This window comes from Phasianus colchicus, chromosome Z (assembly GCF_987193195.1).
Source record: "Phasianus colchicus chromosome Z, bPhaCol1.hap1.1, whole genome shotgun sequence".
Taxonomy (NCBI): domain Eukaryota; kingdom Metazoa; phylum Chordata; class Aves; order Galliformes; family Phasianidae; genus Phasianus; species Phasianus colchicus.
In genome coordinates, this window is record NC_143476.1 from 90,598,112 (window position 1) to 90,619,961 (window position 21,850).

General features: G+C 42.1%; 1 protein-coding gene across 5 annotated transcripts in view; it reads right to left on the reverse strand.

The window, feature by feature from the left end:
• SMAD2 (SMAD family member 2) overlaps nt 1-19,886 on the reverse strand; it is a 39,377-nt gene extending 19,491 nt beyond the window's left edge. Inside the window, exons 1-3 of one of the 5 annotated variants that reach the window (XM_031597091.2) lie at nt 19,802-19,852; nt 12,365-12,408; nt 11,391-11,676 (exon numbers count right to left, since the gene is read on the reverse strand). In XM_031597091.2, coding sequence (XP_031452951.1) covers nt 11,391-11,623 — 233 coding nt within the window. In that variant the 5' untranslated portion in view covers nt 11,624-11,676; nt 12,365-12,408; nt 19,802-19,852. Of the gene's footprint in view, nt 1-11,390 lie in introns of all 5 variants that reach the window. The other 4 variants (XM_031597090.2, XM_031597089.2, XM_090130635.1 and 1 more) reach the window with 4 other exon arrangements.
• Between the last annotated feature and the right edge of the window lie 1,964 nt (nt 19,887-21,850).

Sequence of the window (21,850 nt, forward strand, 5' to 3'; positions counted from 1 at the left end):
TTTCAAGAAAGCAGTCGTATAAAATCTAATGTAAAAATAATTCCATCAAATGCAAAACACAGCATTTGAACTATGGAAAACAACTGAAGTTACCTTCCTTATCAATGGATCCATGTTAAAACATTAACACATCAAAAGAGATGCAGGATACGATTCACTTTAACACTATGGGAAAAAGAAAAAGCCATTGAACATCATTTACTCTAGCTCAAACTCTGAGGACATCTGCAGGAGATGCAAAGTGAATGGGGAAGAACTAAGTCCCTCTGTTATAGCTCAGCATGGAGCTGCACATCACTCTGCTCAGGGGCAGAAGGCTGCTTCTTTAGTTCTGCTAAGTGCCAATGTTCAGGACTGAGGAATAAAGGGCGTGAGATACAGCATAGCCTCATTTAGAGCCAACAGGGAGCTGGTCATGGCTTTTATGCTGGTGAGCCTGAAAACAGAGCATGAACAAGAACCCTACAGAAACCATGAGCTAACAGCTTTGCTGGGAAACCTGCCCTGCAGTTCCCTGCTCCAAGATAGTGTGACTGCACTGAGCAGCTGCAATTTATATCCGATTATCTCTGCAGCTGGCTTATTGGTGATAAGATGAAGCACAATGCTGATTTCTCCCTCCCAATGAAATATTTCAAAAGCCACCAAAAAGTGACCACAAGTCCCAGAGGCTAACCAGGCACTACCAAACAGACCAGTATACAGCTCCATAAGCTGGAGAGATGCTGTTCTGTGTGCTAAGATGGCACTCCTGAAATGCGATCTTGAAACTCCTGCAATGCTTTCATTTGTAATGCTGCTATATCCAATAAGAAGTTTCTGATTGCTACATTATTTTGCTATTTATCATACTATCCTCAAAAATGAAAACACAGCACTCAACTGGGACAGAAGGATGTAATTCTGAAATTCCCACCACTGGAAGCACTGTGTTCATCATGTGTCTGAGTGAACTGGTATTAACAAAACTGCATTTCATCTAAAAACAACACACTGAACAGATTTTGTCAGAAAGTCCAGAGACATTCAAGACATCACATCCTAGAAGGAAGAAAGAATCCAAACCATCACTGGAGTAAAGAAAGGCTATCCAGGCACACATGTTCTGAGAATGTACATTAGGAAAAGAACCTTTCAAAGCTCCATGTAGCTAGTGAGATGTTGCTGAGATCAAGCATTCAGCTATGAAGCAAGCATGCTCAGCAACTCAGTTCAGCTGAGAAATGCCCGTCTCTTCTCTAGTCTCGTTATACCACACCTACTGAAAGAGGTGACTGAACAATTCCTTTCTAATACTTAAACTGTCACTGAATTGCTCCAACTACAGATGACTAGCTCAGGACAGGAGCTATGTCAAACTACTAAATACATCTTTCCTTCACAAGCTATGTAAGGAATGGCCAATGTAGCAGATTTATCTCAATTTCATTTCACACCATATGTCCTCACCTTTCCATTTCTCTGGACAGTATTAGAGCAATATCACACAGCGGGTTAAGATGACACCCACTGCAACTTCACAGATAACTCCCCATATCAACCGATATAGGGATTAACATGGAGACAGACCAAAACAGAATCAAAGAGTGGCAAAGGACAAATCATCTTTACAGGAAGCCATACCCATCATAACACTGGCTAATCTGTCTAGAACAAGTTGTCCTGTTACCAGCTGACAGCACTCTCATAGCTCGGACTTTCAGAAGACATACACAGAGCAGAGCTCAGCAAGCACGTTTCAGGACTGGCCTCAAACAAGTATTTAAAGATGACATTCATCTGAAGTTCTCCAACCACTGTTAGTCACTGAAGGTGCTGTGGAAGCTTCTGTCACTAGCTTAGAGGTACAGCTACTGAAGGCAAAGCCTAGTCATTGCTTTCCAGAAGCCTGCAACCCTCCAAGTGGGTGAGCAGCTGAGAGTGCTGCAGGCGTGGGCTGGATGGCAACTGGTGGACACTGGAAAACCTGAAGATCTGACATTTTGATAAATTACCTCAAACCAGTGGTTATGTGGGACGGTGCTAACACTATCGATTGCCTAGACACCATGCTGGAATGAATCCCATTGCATCTACACCACTTGTGTGGGTACATCAAGAAGAAAATCACTGTGAGAATATATTGATCTTAATTCAAACGTGAGTTTAAGAATGAGGAATATAAAAATTCAAAGAAAGACAGGTATTAGATATAAGGTCCACACGACATGTAGAATTCTTAAGTAACAGGATTCAAATGAAGATAAAACTTGAGCCATAAAGTGGGTTTCCCCAAGCAACATACTGGGAAAAAGAACTGAATGGTACCTGTGTCATGACTGCTAGAGCAAATTTTGATATATAGGCAAATATAAAAATTAACTGAAATCAGACAGGGGCACTGCCTTCACTCCCAGCAATGCCTGTATTATATTACTAATAATAAAGAAAACTAATGACTATTAAGGAAAACCCATAAAAAAGCTGTTCAGGTACAAAAAAGCATGTTTTGTTTCTTTTACATGGATTTTGTTTGTTGAGACACTACATTGCCTGAAAGATGAGTAAAGGCAAAATCAAGAATGTAACTTGACAGCCAAGGTGTCTAACTACTCCAAGGCTCAGAATATGGGACTCCACATTAGATATTTATATCAGAAATCATAGAATCACTATGGCTGGAAAAAGCCTCTAAGGTCCTCAAGTCCAACCATTGGGCCATCGCCACCATGCCTACTAAATTACAGCCCTAAAATGCAAGAATGCATGGGACAGATACTGTAAAATGGATATCAAAGCCCATTTCTTGAGCTTTGTTGCCTAAAGATAGACAAAAAGGAAGTGTTACTATTACAGACAAGTCCTGAAGTCTTTAGCATTTAATTCATGATCCACACCCAGAACATGCAACTGAAGCTGATGCACACAAGCACTCTTGCCTCACATGCAATTGCTTAACAGCTGAAATACTTTCCCAGGCTGTTCAACAATTTGTTCTTCCTCCTTCCACTTGTCAGGAGACAACTCTTATTTACCACCATCCACCCTGTGTTGAGGTGGCGCTCTCTCCCCTGTAGTAATGCAGCCAGAGATCAGAGTTTCAAAGGTTTGAGAATATTAGCATGCAAGTAAGAACAGTTATGTGGCTTCCTGGTGCAAGGAGAGCTGGTTAAATCATTCCTTGAAAACGTGGGAGGTTGCTGCACAAAATACAAACTAGTTGCCACACAGTAAGTAAAATATCAAGCAGGATATTACAGCATTTTTAAAGAGTTGCTATCAATGCAATTTGCCACAGGGACAAACCTACTGGCAGGTATTCTCTCCTCCAACTATATTCATTTAATTGAAAGATGTAGGAGACAGCAAAACATGGTTCTCTTGATACTAATGGTGCTTTGACAAGGCAGTCGCAAGACAGATATACAGGACATAAGCAAAACATCAGACACTTCATGTTTAGACAAAAGAGAAAAAGGTACTTTCATTCTCAGCTTTGTGGAATTCATTAGAAGGGACACAGCTGAATTCTTTCCTTTATAAGGTCCTTATACAATACTCAAGTCCCCTCACTGTCACAGAAGCAGACATCCATATTATAGAAGGACAATAAAGAATAAGATTTGGCAAGCATATGCTGTGCTGCTGCAGACTTACAAGCAAATGAATGCGCAGAAGGTGCTCATGGAAAATGTAGCTGGAGTCCTTGAAAATAACATTTGAGTGACCTATTTAAGAGAAAAGACTTCTTCAACCAAGCACCAGAGAGTCAAGAGTGTTTCAATACAACTTTCCATAATAAAACTGAAAGTCTCCCCATCAGTTGATAATATGCTTTCTTCACATTCGAGATTTCAGAAGTACAGCATATGTTAAAATTACTTCAAATATCTACAGAGGAACTTAACTCGAAGCCTCCCACAAAACTAAGAGGAAGTGAAGACCAGTTCTAGGATGGAACTCATCAATTTAACCAAGCAGTAAATTTAAACACACATTTAAGGAACAGTGAGCAACAACTTCTTTTGCATTGGGCTCTTCCTACCCAAAAGGCAAGAAAAGACAACCCCAATACAAAGAACTGGTCAGTTTCCTACAGATTACAGGCAAAGGCTTCAAGCAAAGATCTTCAATTCTGACCTACTGAAATGCACTTACACATTTCAGAATAAAAAGCCACCATTTGGGGAATCTTTTTCTAAACAAATGCTGAAGTCAGATCACTGTGCAGCACCCGTCCAAGGGGATTTCCCCAAGCTCATTGTTCCTCTGCCAACTCTGAAGCACATGCAATGAGATGTGAACCTGCTCTGGCTTCTGATTGTTCTTCTGTATCCTGCTGGTCTGCTGCAAACAATGCAGCATGACAGAAGCCAACAAGAGCTGTTCGTGATGAGAACATAGCACTGTATACAGTTTCTCTCACAAGTTTTCCACTATTCCAGTGAATAGTTTAGCACTGACTTGGGCTGACCACAACTCATTTTATGTCAGTGAAGAGGTGGCTAACACAAGCAAAATAAAAACTAATTTTTACTTAGACTGAAAAGTGACAGCAAATTAAAAGTTCACAAGGTTATAATGGGAAAAGCTGCAGTGCTAAGATTAGAATCCACACCTTGAGCCTTTATACAATTTCAGTTAACACTAAAAAGGTCCTCAAAATTCAGAAGTTTTCCCTCCTGGCTCAAGGGGCAAGCTCCTTTAACTACAGAGCATTTTGCTACTGGCTGAGTATCTCACATATCTGAATTCTCACAAGCTGATCTGACTCCAGTGACATGCCAATACTTTCTGCTTGGCACACCAACTCAGTAACAAATTATGTGGGTAAGCCATGTGACTTCCTGAGCTGCACGAGCTCGAAATTGGCAGTCCTGAGTTTCTTTGTTTAATGCTCTAAGACTTTCTTTTTCAGGATGACATAAATACTATGAGACACTGCAATTTGAGCTATGGCTGAAGCATAATTTAATCCTAGTCAACAGCAATTCAGTCCTCAACATTGCCACAGCTGTGAAAAATTCAAAAGTAATACCTGAGTATATTTAATAAATCCTTACTCAACTACACATGAACATAGTCATTATTCTTAATTTCAATTAACAGTGCCCTTGAAGGACAGTAAACAAATCTTCAAATTCATCTTTTAAAGAATGACTTACCTATGCTAGAACAGACACCATGTAGAAAAGAATTGGGAAATGGTAGTGACACCACTCAACTCCTTGCCTTCCTCTGCATTGAGCATTCACTGCCCTCTGCTACACTCCATCCATCCCAATCTACAATGGCTCCACTCAAAAAAAAAAAAGAGGACTACAAAACAGCATTGGCCAATTCAGAAAAGATTTTCAGTAAGAAATGCTATGCTCCAAGTGCCAAGCACACTGCAAAGAAGCTTCAAAGAGGTATTCGCATAAAACTGGTTTCTGAAAACAAGAACACATGTTGTGTAGTTACTCCACTCCCTCAAGTATGCATTTATAAATATACGGTTATGAGTATCAAAGCAAGACAAATTGGCACTTCCATGTGGCTGAATGCTTTCACAGGTGATCTGAAGTTGGTCTGAACTGATAACTTCAGTTGATCCGAAGTTACTTTTCCTTCATCAGCTGAAAGAAATGGGGAAATTTAGGAGTGACCACCAGCAGGTCTTCAATTATCTTGCCTTTTAAGTTTAGCTTTAGGGAAAGATACTGGGTAAGCTGTCAAGGAAACACGTAACAACAGTTTTCACACAGCAGATGCAAGTAGTACCACCAATACTGCCTTACTATTTGTTTACTTCAGGTTTAGAAATTAAGTTTCATTGAGACAGGAAGTCAAATTTAACATCAATTATTTCTCATTATATGCAGCGTGTAAAGGTTCTGCAATCTCATACTTGCATACACATCATTTCATCTATATGTCACTAAGAACAGTTTCCTTCTGCCTACAGATGCCTTCTGCCCACAGATGCGGATGTGCCATCCTGGGTCTCTGGAAACCAAGGAGGGCTGGGTGCATTTACCTTTGGGCATGAAATGGCCTTGGAAAACCAGGCTCCAAGCTACCATCACCCAATTCTGATAGGGCTCCAAGGAAGGCAGCTCAGCATCAGAGCAGCACTGTTTTCTCTTGGTGCCCAAACCCAGACTACACTATACAGCACTACAGAACAGAATCAGCTGAAAGCTGTCACCATAAAATGAGAAGGAGAGTTGGTTTAACAGCAAACAATTTACATGCTCTCTGTAATCTCAGCAATAAAGTGGTGCTTTTGTGTATTTTGATGTACTGCCTTAAACGTCTATACATGTTTTTAGAAACTTAAGACATTCAACTGTAGTCTTCAAACATTTATGGAACTGATTTATGTCTAAGTGAATGCATATGGACCGAAATACAGGATATGGTTTGAGGACATTCTTTATCCAGAGCAGTTCTCAGTTTGTGAGCTATGATTAAAAATTAATTTCCGTCCCCAACTCAAGTAGTGAATTATCGCAGCTACAATCCAACAGATGCTGCCAAGTTGTGTTTCTGGGAAAACACACTTCACCTCTGTCTGGATAGCAATGTTATTTTAGGATCTGCTGTGCCAATCCAACTGCCTGCTGTTGTCCTCACAGCTTCACAGCAGATGTTGGAATTCTAAAAGCATTTCCAGAGGGACCTTTTGCCCCCTCCCAGGGTGGCTGTTGAAATCACTCATTCTATAGTTTTAATCTGAGAAGGAACAAAGGAATTTATTTCTCTGTAGTACTGTATTTTGGGGAAAAATATTAAAAGCTCAAAAACAATCTGTTCTAGAAGACAGGTCAGCTCAACAGCTCTGTTCTACTGATAATCAGAGGCATCCTGAAAACTAAGTGACTGCATGCAGCTGTGTGAGCTCTTTCCCAACAAACATTCCCATGGAATTTAAAAAAAAAAGCAACAAGTAACTGGTAGCACAGGTTATGTTAAATAAAAACCAGTGAGCTTTATACCTAAACTACCATTTACTTTTTATTAATTTATATGAAGAAAAAGGCAATCAAATCTCACCATTTTAAAATGTTTGCTCACAAGCATTTGACTTGGTCCCATCATTACAAATGCCTTTATTTGCCTAGTTTACTTCTGCTGCTAACTCTTTTGTAAACAATTCATTAGCATTATTTAGTTACATGCACGGAGGCTAATGTTAAGTAACACAAGAGCCAACTTTCAGAATACAATTTTAACACACACGATATGCTGTGTCTAAGCTACTTATCTTAGCCATACTGCTAACTCACTGCAGAAGATGAAGAGAGTGCTGCAGGGCAAGCAAGCAACGGAACAACACTGGCATGCTTGAGAAATTCCTCGTTGCTTTGGAGAATTCGGACCACGGCACGTGATTTTGCCTCTAGGTGATTGGTGAACTTTCACCAGGTTATACAGTTTTAAGTGTCTCAGTCCTTGTAGAATACATTGGAAATACAACAAAATTAAGGAATTGGTCAGTAGGCAGCTTGTAATCTCAACTCAAAGCAAACAACTCAGTAGCAATTATTTGCTTTGTATTTTACCCAACGCTTCCTCGAAATCTTCCATATTCCCAAAATGATGGAGTCCACTGTTGGTTTCTTCTCTGCCTCTGAATGGTAAAAGCATGAAATTCACTACTGACTACAAATTCCACAATTCAGCTACAGCCTTCCAAAAAAAAAAAAAAGAAAGAAAAAACAAACAACTAAACCCGAACAACAGCAGGATTTGAGCCTCTCTGATTTTTTCATTTGAGAGGCTGCTGAAAAACAAGAAACAATAAGTGTCTGAAAATCAGGAAACAGCACAGAGATGCTATCCCTCATGTGAAGCAAGAAGGGCAGAGGGCAGAGATAAGACATTTTCCATATTCATACTGAACTGAAGTAAAAGCAACCATTTCCCAGAGAGCACCTTCCCAAATTCTAATGGTGCAGGAGGCAGGAAAACAAGGGCTTGCAAGAGGGTCAGCTTTCTCTCTGCACTGGGAGCAGCTGTTCATTTCACTCTGGACTCTAAAACACCACAGCAAGAAATCCCTGAAGTGGAACTTAAGGAAACTTGGTCTTAAAACCTTCCTTCAGCCAGTACTCTGCCAGATCACTTGTCAACATATTCAATATTTTTATTCTGAGCCATAGATTACTATAAAGCAGTGATAAAGTTTACCTCCTCTGTAGAGACTCAACTTCCCCATCACAAAGAAAACTCGATGCTAAGTAGTGTTCCATGCATAGTAACAAAAGCAAGTGTATGTGGTAGTTTTAACATAACCACTACCATTAAGACCAACAAAAACTGTGTCTGTTCGAGGAGAAAGTCTTCAACTGTATGAAACCTTCCTAGAGTACTGACATAAGGACACAGCATCTGGAAAAGGAAACAGGTATACTGCTTTTAGTTGCTCCTTCCTCCCAGTTAGCAGTCACCTTGTCAGGGCATGCATGGAAGCTCTATTCATTATGCAGCCTTCATTCATTTCAGCTTTGCAGATGCTGAGACTGATGGGAGGCACCCAGCCCTTCCTTATCCTCCCACATATACTGGAACAAAAAGAGCACCTACACTCTATGACACCGTACACTCAGTTCAACGCTGCCTCATGCGGACTGTGCCAGCACAACACAGGATGGAATTAGTTTGCAGAAACACTGCTGTATTTCAAGACAGGAGAACCACGCAGCTGATACAGTCAAAAATACTGAAACCAGAGTTTTGTTTTTCCCTACCTTGAGCACAAGTGCTCTGTCACCATTGAAACAACTTTTTAGACCATGAACACAGACTATGAACATGCTAGCTAGCTCTGCACTGCATGGTGTGGTTTGGTTTGTTAAGGATGCAGATTTTAATTACTGTTATTTACAAGCTACTCATTTCAATACATGCTAGTGAGGAAGTAGCTACTCCAATAGAAGTCTTACATAAAATGTTTCTCCGCTGACTTGTTTCTTGTGCTCTATTTATATCAGAACTGCAGGGGAGAGCATAAAGACATGATCTTAAATGTACCTGAATTCATTACATATTCTAGAAAAGTGAACTCAAGTATCCACATTTAGTTTAAGGATACCTAAGGATTATGAGATTAGAATCCCACTGGCTTTCCGGGAGGATTCAGCAAGATAACTCCAAATTACTTCAAGGGCTGGTGTGAAATGGACCTCTGTACTTATTTAGCCTCTGCTCTAGATTACTGACCCACTTCTGAGGAGCTCAGCATCCCTGCTGTGTGATGCCAACACCCACTCCATCTGTTTGCTTCTGCTTTCTCAGAACCTCGATTTGTCTGCATAAGAAGTTGTGGTAATTCACACAAGCAGTTTGGGTAGCTCACACAGCATCAGCCCCACTTTCTGTGTGGTCACCTTGACAAACAGAAACAGTACAACGCAACAGGATTATCAAAAGCTGCGTGTATGCAGATTTCTGAAGGGGCAGCTTTATTCAGTTCCATCCAAGCCACTCTCTGTTCTGAGATGAAAAAAGTATACTAGAATTAACCACTTTATCAAACTACGAAAATTTTCAATATTCCAGCAGCTTCTGAAACCACAAGTGAAATTTCTAGTGATGGTATAAAGCAAGAGCTCCACAAAGGGGCAGCTCACAGCACTTCCCAATATCCTGAGTTAAGCAATTATCAAAACTGAATCTAAAACTGTTCAAAAACCAGCAACAACAAAAAAACAAACCTTCATTCAGGTGAAGCACACCTCAGCAACTGAGCATCCCAAACTTCTTGCCCACAACAAAGGAACAAAATGTTTCCACGTCAACCCTTTGTTGTTTACCCATGCTGATCTGCAGATCTTTAAGAAATTCATTGGAATGGGTCTCAAGCAGCAGTTTTATTAGCTTACTAAATCCAAAAACAAAAAACTCCAGAAGTCGTTACAGTACCGAGCTGACATTTAGTCTTCCCTGGGAGCCCAGAACTACTGCCGTAAAGTAAAATAACAGCAACAGTCCAAAAGCCAGCTATGAAAATGAAGTCTGTGTACTGATATCATCTTGCCCGTCAGCACCAAAGCCGTTTGTTAGTTGAAAACTAAATCTTATGCCAACACTACCCAAAGACCTCCAGCTACCAGTTTACTTACACAGTAGCCAAGAAAAGTAAAACATGAGCTCTCCTTCAGCTGAACAAGGATGGGGAAGAACAGTGCATCAGAATCCAGCAATAACTGCCCATCACAACAAGGAGACTATACAAAGGAGATGAGAAACCCAGAATATTAGGGGACAATTTGGGAAGAAAACGCAGGTGGGAGGCAACGTTAGGAACAAAAGATGAACAGAAAATAGAGGACAGAAAGAAAGCAGCTATGTGTATGGATTACAGAAAAAGCTATGTCAAACCCAAAGGATAATGCCAAAACCATGATCAGGTAACAACCATAACATATTTGATAGGTGGCAACCACGACTGACATCAGTTGAATGTAGATGAAACTGATTAAAACAAAGCTTAAAAGTAGCTGGGATCAGTGTGCTAATAATACAGAAATTAAGGTCATAAAATATGCAGTTTCTCTCTCTTAGAAACTATTCTAAGTGCCAGGGGGCTAAATGCCCAAAATATTCCTGTCACCAGACTTTCTTACATTTTTGTAGAAACACACCATAGAGTGATCTGAGATTCATGTTGCACCCCTGATGAGCTTACACATGCACCATCAGTGGTATTTCTGTACAACATGAACCTGGAGATGCACTTTACAAACACAACCCTTGCCTCTCGCACAGCAATTGCAATGAATTGAGAAAGTCAAATGCAAGCTGTTTTATCTAAATATACATACATATAAGGAACAGAAAAGAAGATCTAGAAGTACTCTTAATTAAATGAAAAGCACTTTCATTAATCAATAACAAATAATAATTAGTCTTCAGAAAAACTGCTTCCACTGATGTTTCCCTTCAAATGGGAAAACGGATGTAGACTGTAAAACTTCAACAAAACTTCCATATACAACTGAAAAATAATAATTAAGAGGACTGAAGTGTTGACCAAGGAAAAACTAGTCTTTTTTGTTTGTTTTAATGTGGAAGTGCAAGTTCAAGTAAGCCCCTCCAAATAAAGAGAGTTATAAAATAAAAGCATATGGCAGTGTTATGAGCTAAGAGCTGCGCTAGGGACCACCAGAACAAACACAAACTGGAATCCAGTTAGTAATAAAAACTGAATTGTAAACTTATAAAAAAATTGTGCATGTACAAAGCATGTGATTCAGTTCTAAGAGTTGAAGCAAGCAGTACATAAAACCAAAACAGGTTTTAAAGAACTTTTAAAGAATCAAAGGCATGCAACTGATTCTGTTATTAATTTGTTCACACAAATTTACATCCATTTAGTCACTCCTTAAGTGGCTGTAAGGAATGTCGAACGCAACAGAACTTACCTTGGTATTGTCACACACTTCGTATTGCAGTTCTGAGTGGTAATGGCCTTCTCAAGCTCATCCAGCTGTCCTGTTTTCTTCAGCTTCTTGACCAAGCTTTTCACTGCTTTTTCACACCACTTCTCCTCCTGCCCATTCTGCTCACCACTGGCCGCTCCGGAGCCACCAGCGGATTTTTTCCATCCAAGAAGTCTCTTCACAACCGGTGGAGTGAATGGCAGTATGGATGACATGACTTCCACCAGACAGAAAACTCAGCACACAGTTAGAGATTTCTGTCTGATCCCTAAAAATGCAAACCGAAACAGACATATTAGCACTGAGGTTTTACTTAAGATCATTCCTTGCTTAGGATCTTCCATTATCAAATGCTATAGGACATCCCACCTCCAAACAATTCATTTAATAGTTCAGAAGGTGGATCTGAAATTCACTTTAAATTTTGATGATGAGTTTATTCCATGGCTCTAATCTACAACTCAACAGCTGACAGATAATCAACCTTCCAAAAGGTCACTAATTTAAATCATCAAGTCTTTCAAAATCCATTGAAGGATATTTAATATCTCATTTTGTAGCTACCTGAATGGCGCAGTTGTATTTATTTTGAATTCTAACACCTTTTCATTTGATATCAACTACCCAATCAGGACATTTACATAAAACATCAGGAGGGATGCTGAAGCTTGAGCTATGTCTGGCATTCATCTCTATTTGTACTTCAAACCGATTAGAAGAAATGATAGCCAGTTTTATGTATATACATATATATACACACTGCCTAGTATTACAATTTGTATGAGGCTACTTTCAGATATTAAAATATAAGCCCCAAATCAGCTGTATCATTTTAAGCAGACAGCTATTGGAGTTTGTTTGAGGACAGCATCATCTACAGACAGGAGCACTGCATTAAAGTCAGAACTAGTCTTATTTCCAGGCAGTAACAGGATATCTGAATTCCACAAACTTACCGTGCTGTCAAACTTCAGCACTCTAAGTTGTAATAGTTAGTTCCCTGTTGAGGTCAAGTACAAAATGTTACCTTCAAGCTACTCAATCAGAGCTTTCTAGGCAGCTTATGTGCATACTGTGCAGGCACGCTCCTCACTTCTATCCAAAATATACCTCACCTTGTAAGGTTTCTCATCTGCAAAACAGCAATGGTTCATTTGGGACACTTCAGGCTGATTTCTGCTTCATCACGCCTTCGCAATTTCAATGAGAACCAACAAGTCAACAAAAGCGGGGTTATATTCCACAGGCAGCTTTAAATAATAACTCATCTATTCTAAATGAAAGGTTTCACCTTCATATAAGACTATAGCACGAGAAGAACTGTTCTTTCAATGGTGTTAAATTATTACAGAACTGTGGCCAATACATCAGGCTGCAGGTCAAGTTTTGCAGACTGCAGAAGCGTTATACTGGAGCCCCAGCTACAGCAAACTACAGAAACAATCACAATAGCCAACATTTTCAATCCAATGCTAAGCAGGACACTCAAGCTGTGTTTTCCCTAGGAGCCAATATTGACAGACATACCCAACCAGATGCCTCCGTCACTGCTCATCCACACACCTCTTCTTCCCAAATTTATGGAGCTCAATAACACGTAATACGCATTATCAACTCTTTAGCTTCTGATCTGTCACCTTTCAACTGCCCTGATTATCAGCATTATAAACTACACACTTCAGCAGTCTCACTTACTAAAATGTTAAATTGCCTATTCTTCCAAACCTTCTAAACATTCTGTCCTTTTATCTATTTTCAGCTTTACAATACCCCTTGATAGGATGCGTCCAAGCTTGCTGTATTCTCTCCCTTGAGATAACACTGATACCTATACACAATTTCTGTATTCTCTGATGTTTTTTTTTTTTAAATACAGACCACAATTTGTGTTTCTGCCTCAAATGCATGTTGATTAAGTCTTGAAATGGGCTACATGCAGAAAGCCCATGCATCTCAGACTTGCTTTACATTTGAACTCTCACATTTTTCAGATAGTCTGAGGCAAAAATCCTCCTCTCCCCATTTCCGAAAGACTGACAGTCCAGCCCTAACTAATCAGAATTTTCCAGATTCTTTACTTGATTTCTACCACTTTCCTTACACACATTTACTAATTTCTACAGATGCTTTCAGAAAGCAGTTTCTGTTAGTCTCACATCATATTTACATTAAAACAATTTATTTTTAAATAGGAGGATGTATGATTTAAGAAAACAATATATTTGCCATGGCTGCAGAGTAAGTGTGATTCTGGGAAGCTCTGACTGCTCTTCTAGCCATGGTTATGCCATGTCACGGATTTGCCAGTGTTATCAGTAAGCATTTCAACAAACCATTCCAGCAGCAATCTCACTTCTTCCAAAGGGTGAGCAAAGAGAACGTGACACAAGTAGGACAGGATTTTGTTCGCCTTAACACTGCAGCCAACTGTGACGAATACACACAGGACAATCTTTCAGCCAGCTTAACATATGCAGAAGTTACACACTTCTCCATGCCTACAGGAGGCACAGCAAAGTACAGACCTCAATTATGCAAGGAAAAAGCAGTAATAAAGTAATTAAGAAAAACCCTAATGTGACAGAAGTCAGTGCATCTAGCTTAGTGCCCCATCCCAACAGCAGAAAGTCGTTTTTCCTGCCTGCGTACTATTTTCACTACCATCCAGAGAATGGTGGTGAATGGAGATACATCCAGCTGGCAACTAGTCATGAGTGGTGTTCTCCAAGGGTCAGTACTGGGGCAACCCTGCTTAAGAACTTTATTGATTAACCAAAGGAGGGGACTGAGTGCACCGTATGGAAGCTTGCAGATTACACCAAGTTGGAGCAAGCGTTGATCTGCCTGGGGCTAGGAAGGCCCTACAGAATGATCTGGACAAGCTGGATAGCTGACTGTGGCCAACAGGATGAGCTTCACCAAGACCAAGTACCAGGTCCTGCTCTTTGGCCACAACAACCCCCATGCATTACAACAGGCTTGTGGCAGAGCAGCTGGAAGGCTGTGTGGAGGAGAAGGACCTGGGGGTGCTGATTGATGCTCAGCTGAACTGAGCCAGCAGTGCGCTCAGGTGGCCCAGAAGACCAATAGCATCCTGGCTTGTATCAGAAATAGCATTGCCAGCAGAAGCAGGGAGGTGGCCATCCCTCTGTACTCAGCACAGGTGATGCCACACCTCAGTGCTCTGTTCCATGTTGAGCCTCTCATCACAAGAAAAGGCACCAAGGAGCGCATCCAGAGAAAGGCAGCAGAACTGTGACACGGAACAGAAAGCTGTCGCTACTTCAATTCTTACCACATTTGCCTGATTGTGCCTTAAAACTGCAACCCTGACTACTCAAGGGTTTGAAAGAGAGCTACCAGTGTCAGACTGCTGGCACACAGGGAACACGTGTCTGTTGTATCCAACAGATTATAGCTAGAAAACTCGCAGATTGCCTAATGGTGGTGGTATGCTTCATCTCTACCCCCGCAGTATATCCCGCTTCCTCATGCACACGTTTCTATAGTTGGTCAAACAGTGTGATCGCTGGCAACTTCTAAAGTTGCCGTTTGAATCATGTCTGCTATTATTCAATTCTGCTGTGGTTCTCTGGAACGGGGATTAAATATTAAGCCTATGATCCCAGCAATAACTAAGCGTAAAATATGAAGGAAAACTTCAGGGCAGCATGCAGGCAGAATGAAATCTTCAAGGGAAGTTTTCCTTTCCTGAGTGCCTGGTATATACTATAAACAAAAATATCAACTGACTTCTGGATAACTACTGTAAAGCCTTATGCAACATATTTCATACCAGTTTGTTCATTCGTCTTAAACCTGAAATCAAGAAATCTGATCTCTCCTGGTTTTATTTTATGCAACCTGGTTGAGAATAGCTTCATTTTCAAGTGCTCTTCTGCAATAAAGAGGACAGAAGCTAAAAGAGAATCAAGGAAAACCTTTTCGTGGCACTTAAGAGTCTTTATTTCTTCCCAGTTTCAGACCCATTTTGGGACATAAAAGGTGGGTTTTTTTTCATTAATCCTGGAATTTGGACAAGATTCTATACCAATTTCATCCAGTGCACAATGTTTCATATATCTTAGAGGAAGAGGGAATATCCACCTTTCTCCTCCACATGCCTTCCTATGATAATTCCTTCATAGTAAAGATATTAATTCTAGCATCATCTGTTTAATGCAGTAGAAAGATCTTATACTATGCCAAGCAGCACTGAGAGATAAAGCTTTCAGATCTATAGCATATGTAATATTCCATGTCACCTATATCAATGCAAAGTCATTAAGACATCAAAACTTTAAGAAAAGATGCAGCATTTCATCCTGTACTGAAGTGAAGCATAACAAAATTGTGGCCTGCTTCTGGAATCTTTAAGCTATTTCAAATAACAAGACAGCTGAATCTGAAACAAATTTCCCCAGTGCTAACTATCTCACCTCGCAGGAAACCTGAATTCTGTATACTGTAACTAAAAGCTCTTTCTCCTTGCAGAGGAAATAAGTTCTATTTACAGAACTTAGAGGAGTGGACAAGAGAGGACATTCCACTTCTGCTCCTGCACCCCTCCAAAACATGCCCCGAATCCCAATGGGGGCTGCTTCTTATCCTACAAAGGTGTGTTAAATACCTCTTTTATCATCTGGAGAAGCTCAAGCCTGCTGTTCATACACAGGTTTCTGAAAAACAACCATGTGTAGAACTCAGGTGATGCACCTCCTTACATTCAGGCTGGGATAAGACAGCTTCAAGTGTTTCCTTCCTTTCCTGTGCTTAGGATGCTAGAGTTTGTTGCTGTCGGGCCAACAGTGGCAGAGAGCTGGGAGAAGAATCCAGCCCTGTGCCATGTTCCACCCCCAGCTGAGCCCTGCAGCCAATTACCCAGCAGAAGGGAAGGCTCAGAAACACTGTCTCCCCAGGGGCTCCATCTGGCCACAGCTTCATTGGCAAAGCCAAGCTCCAGGCTCAGCTCCTGCATGAGCTGCTGAAGTTCAAGGCAGGCTGTCTGTGATCCAGGGGGCCAGCAGCAAAGAGAATTCCTTCTCTGGGACAACCTTAGAATGAGGATTTTGCAACATGCCATTATATAGATTCAATTTGAGCACTGATTTTGGAGTTTATTATGCTCAAGGGGATCTTGAAACTTTATGTAACAACTTTTTCCTCTGTATAGCTCATTGAGGAGAGAATTATACATGTACATTGAACACACACATTTCCTCTCACGCAATTCATGAAATTTGATTGCGAATCAAACAAGAAAACACACATTTTCTACATGCAGAACTAAAATAAGCACCAACATGACAACAGCAAAGTTTCAGAAGTTGAATTTTTTCTCCAGTTACTAAGTAGTACTCAAAAAGTAATGAAAAATTATTGTTGGAAGAAAACTAACAGATTGGAAGCAACACATTCACCCAGTGACACTAAATTGCATGCAACCAGAAATATGAGAAAGAAGTGAAGACATTAATTTTACTGACCTCTGATTGAAATAATTAAGAGTAATATATCTTAGCAATTCTCTTAGAAGCCTGAAAAATGTACCACAGCTGCAGGCAGCCAATTCACCTGTCTGCAAAGCAGCACATTTTTCCCACATACTTAGTATTTATGAACTCACAGCATTGCTCCTTAATACTGGAAGACCTCAACAGAGCCACAAAAGCACCAAATGAGCATTCCAAACCACAGCAGTTTAAGCTCTTCTCACCTAATTTGTTTTGATTAAAATTTTCCATGTGTAACAGGCAAGAGTCAGTTCCATTAGGTTAGAAAGGAAATGCTCCTGGGTAAATCTGAAAGGAGCAGTCCCAGAACTGATCAGCAGGTACTTGGGTGCCTGTTTCAGCTTCTATCTGCACAACTTAACAATTTCCCAACTTCGTTAAACTCTCCTTCCTCCACCATAAGCAGAGCTTGAAGAGTGTCTTCCATTAAGCTCATCTTGCTCCCGCTTAATTAAATCAAGCTCAAGCCCCTGACTACACTGATAGCAGACCCAGGAGCTGCTCTCTCACAGTCTCTTCTTGGTCTCCCTTCACACTCCAGCTGTCAAACACACTTAATCACAATAAAAGTCATCTGGAACAAAGTCTTCCTTTCTGTAATCCAGCAACACTGCAGGAAGTTGAAAGCAACATATAGCAAGATTTTCTGTGGTCACCAATTTCTTCTAGCCCAGAGAGTATTGAGCACAGCACTGCCTGCACTCCCCATTCTATTACAAAAAACTAATCCCATCGCATGACCTGCAGCAATTCAGTTTAACAAATCCACAATTACAAATATTTTGGCAAAGTAAGCTTAGGTATTGTTTGCCTCTCGGCACAGCTCACAACCAGTTTGTGGCTTTATGATAAAAGTCATTAAATCCAATCTGAAAAGCAGAATTTACAGCTCACTTAGCAAGTCAGGCCCATAAATGGCTGCTTTCAATTACAGGGCATTTACATGCACAGTCATTAAGGCAGTGTTGAGTACATTTGAAAAATCTAGAATACTTTTATAATAATTAAAACTCTGTGTGCTGCTCTTTATAGAAAGAAAACTTGGGAGTTTTCTTCAGTCTCAACCATAATTCATATTCTTTGTTAGCCAGAACATACTACCAAGCCTGTTCTCCCAGTACGATTGTGGGAAGGAGATTAGACAGATGGAGACAAGTTTTGTTTTTAAATCTGCGCTCAGCAGCAGAGATTTCTGAGCTCCAATACACTCAATTACATCAACCAGTGCTCAACACTTCTGAAAGATCAAGTGGAGCAGGAAGGTGAAGGAGCACCCAGCAGGGCTTTGCATTTAGAGATACATTGTGATCCAAATTCACCTGCTTTTGCTCCTGCCCCTGGTTTCCAGGAGGGGAAAAGAGATCAGTTATGAGACCAATTTTTTAAAATTCACTTTTTTTCAGATGTGCTTTATTTTGAGGGGGGAGAAGGGGGGGAAGAGAGGGAATTATTATTACTATGGTCAAATAAACCTCGGGAACATTGACAAGTTTTCTCCAAAACTGTATTATGTGTGGCCAGATTCCTCCATAAAGAAAACTGAACCTGCACTCCTGTTCATTCTGGTGACAGTCAGTGCAGTCCAATCCTGAACAACACGATTACAGACCAATCCTCTAACAAGTCATTAAACATCCCAAACTACTGTTAAAGGTGATGCTAAGAACACACTGAAGTTTGAGCCACTCTTAGTGCAATCCTCCCCCACTCCTCTTTTAAAGGCACTGATAATCAATGCTATCTTTCACCACGATAGTGCTAAGCAAATGGAGCGAGGCAGGGAAAAGCAACTACAAACTTCAAACCTTTCTTTATTTATATTCTCATTCCCCTGTAATTCACTGGAGTTTGTGAACACTGAAGTTTTAAGGCCATCAAACAATAAAGCTACTCATGTACCATGCAACCACGGTTCCAACACTGTGATAACACTTCTTAAAGACTAAACAGCAACTGCGTTCCGTTAGATAAGCCTTTTGACTTAACAACAGGAGGTTCTTCCAGTCTGGAGAACAGAGAAAAGACTCATCAGCCTCACTGCACACTCCAACCCCACAAAAGTAACGCTGTGAATCAGTCTGAAAGTGCAGCTCTCCAGGCTAAGAGTGGAACACTTACGGACAGGCAAACCTGCTGTTAGGTGTGGGCTCCTCGTAAGCTGTCATTACTAACTTCTCTCTGCAGATGGAAGTTACTCACCTGTGACCAGGAGCAGCATTTTCAGAAATTTTTCCTGCAGCGGATCCAGAAAACAGAACTTTTCCTTAAAACTACCTACTTAACGTAAAGGGATTTGAAGGGAGCACAACACACACGGCTTCTTTAGTCAAAGATCACGACACCCAACCAACAACACACAAAACCGAGCTGCAGCCTGTTGAACCCAACGGCTCTCCAGGGTGCCACAAGGGCTCTTCACTCATCTTTTATTCCCCCAAGGCAAAGGCTGAAAGACCGCACCGAGGCACTCCTCCTCCCCTCCGAAAAGAAACAAAAAAACAGCACAGACAGAACCGCTACGCTGCTCTTACAGGAGCAGCGCAGCGTGCACGAGCTGAGAGGGGCGTGATGAAAGGTCCTTCCCCAGAGGGGCACGGCCCCGAGCTCAAGGAGGCACGGCTCTCAGACACGCGCTGTGGGTTCGTGCTGTTCCCCGCGTTGGACCCGACTCCCCCCCACCCGCCGCCCCGAGCGCGGCCGCATCCCCACCACAACAAAGGGGGAGAAGGCGCCGCGCGGCCCCCGCCGGGCCCAGGCCCGTACAGCCAGCACCAGGTCCTCCCCACCGCCCGGAATACCCCGCGGTTCTCCTGCCTCTCCCCGCCGCTCCCGCTGACCCTCAGTCCCGTCCTCCTCTCGGCCGGAGCGTCCCACACCGACCTCTCCTCTCAGAGCTGCTGTTCGTCCGCCGCCTCCCTCAGCGCTCTGTGCTGCTCGCCCGCCCTTCCCGTGCCTGTTAGTGACTGCTACGCTCCGCCCACCGAGGTGGGAGGGGAGACGGCTTATTGGCCGATCTACCTGCGGCTGATAGAAAGAAGAGATGGGATTGGTTTGACCCTTCCACGAAGCCGATTGGCGGACTGTGCAGCCAATGGGAGTGGCGGTAGGAGAAAAAAAAAAAAGAACAAGAAGAGGAGGGCTGGAACCGGGTGGGAGGGCTGACGGCGGCGCTGCAAAACAGCGCTCGTCATTGGCTACTCCAGCTGTCACTCTCCGGCAGACGCGCCCGCTGGGGGCGGTCGAAGGGGCAGAGCTTGTGTGGCGCGTAGTGCGCAAGCGCGCTGAGGGGCGCTGTGGTGCTGTGGTGGTCCGCTGCGGAGGCCTTGAGGGGGGTGGTGAAGTGGGTTCTTGTCCCTTCAGAGCTTTCACAGAGCCCCTCCAGAACCCCCTTGGACTCCAGCCGAAGCCCCCACAGAGCCCCTCCAGAACCCCCTTAAACCTCAGCCGAAGCCCCCATAGAGCCCCTCACTGCCCCTCAGCCCCTCAGAGCCTCCTCTGGTTGATCCTTTCCCCATGGTTGATCCCTAACGCGGTTGTTCTCCTGCAGCCACTTCACAGACAGCCGTCTCTCCAGAGCCTCTGCATCTCTGTCCGGTTAATTGAAATAAGTTTAAAAAAAAAAAAAAAAAGTGGATGCTGGGGGACTTCTGGCAGAAATGAACAGGAGCTGCATGAGCCTCATTTCTTTAAGGAAGGAAAGGCAAAATAAGCAGACAGCATCAGAGCCCAGAAGCCGCCTGAAGAGCCTGGGTGCCATGGAGAAGCCAGGCAAGGTGTGTGTCTGCAGCTTCAGCAGCCCCAGAAAGCACTCCCAGGCACATATTTGCACCCTCAGGAGCAGTGCCTCCTTTGGTTAAAAATAAACAGCAATATCCAGTCCCTCGTGCTGAAGCTGGGTGTTGCTAGATGCTGGTAAATCAGTGTGGCTCAGCACGATTTGCACATCAGCAGCGAGGTGCGGGTGGATGGATACAAATCCCTCTTGGATTTGAACCCGCGGTGGAAGCATCCCTAGGAAGGGTTCTAAGGGTTCTACCAGGGATCAACAACCTCAAAATGACGTTCTCGTGGTTATTTCCCAGCCACTGTTTCACCTGTCGGGGAGAAAGAATGAAGGGAGTAATCTGTGATCTAAAGGCAACATGATGAAATGGTGATCGGCTGCACCGCGCTGTGTGTTGACTTCCCAAGGGCTGTGAGCAAATCCCTTGAAAGATAGAGAAAGCCGATATCAGATAAGTTCAAAGACACCTGGGATTTCTAAATGACCAGACACTATCAGATATCATCGTGAAGATGAAGACAAGCATGAAGTGTATTGCCAAGAAGGCAGGGCTTTGGAGACAGAGCAGATAGTTTCCGTGTTGAGGTTGTCCTCTTAGCAGTGTGTCAAAATGATCTGTTCTACAAAAAATAACAAGAGGGAGAGCTCCAAACAGAGTTTGGGTACAAAAGGATCAGCCAGCATGCTCAAGAGAGGGAATAATATATGCTGAAAATGACTGTGAGTCCATGGAGAAGCACTGTGAAGTGCTCCCAGATTTCTTACACTCATTCTATTGAAGCTCTAGCATATCCTTCAGTAAGAGCTTTGATTCTTACTCAGTGGCTGCGGTGCTGCTTCCCCAGAAACTTCTCAGTCATAGCAGCGTGTTGTAGACTAAATATGTGCAAAGGAGCAGTGTTCCTCCTTTAAAAAACTCCAAGACTTAAAGCTGGGAGCAATAGCAAAGTACATAAAAGGACCTCTCATTTTCCTGCTCTTCTTTTTATCTTTTTAGTAATGAAAAGTGTCTGTAATGTTGAAACTCTAACCTGTCCACTGCCCCTTCCAAAATGCAGAAGTATGTTTCCTATACTATTCCTATACTAATCACTCTAGTTTCAGATCAGGCTCTTAGAAGATTTCAGAGCAAAGCAAAAAAAAAA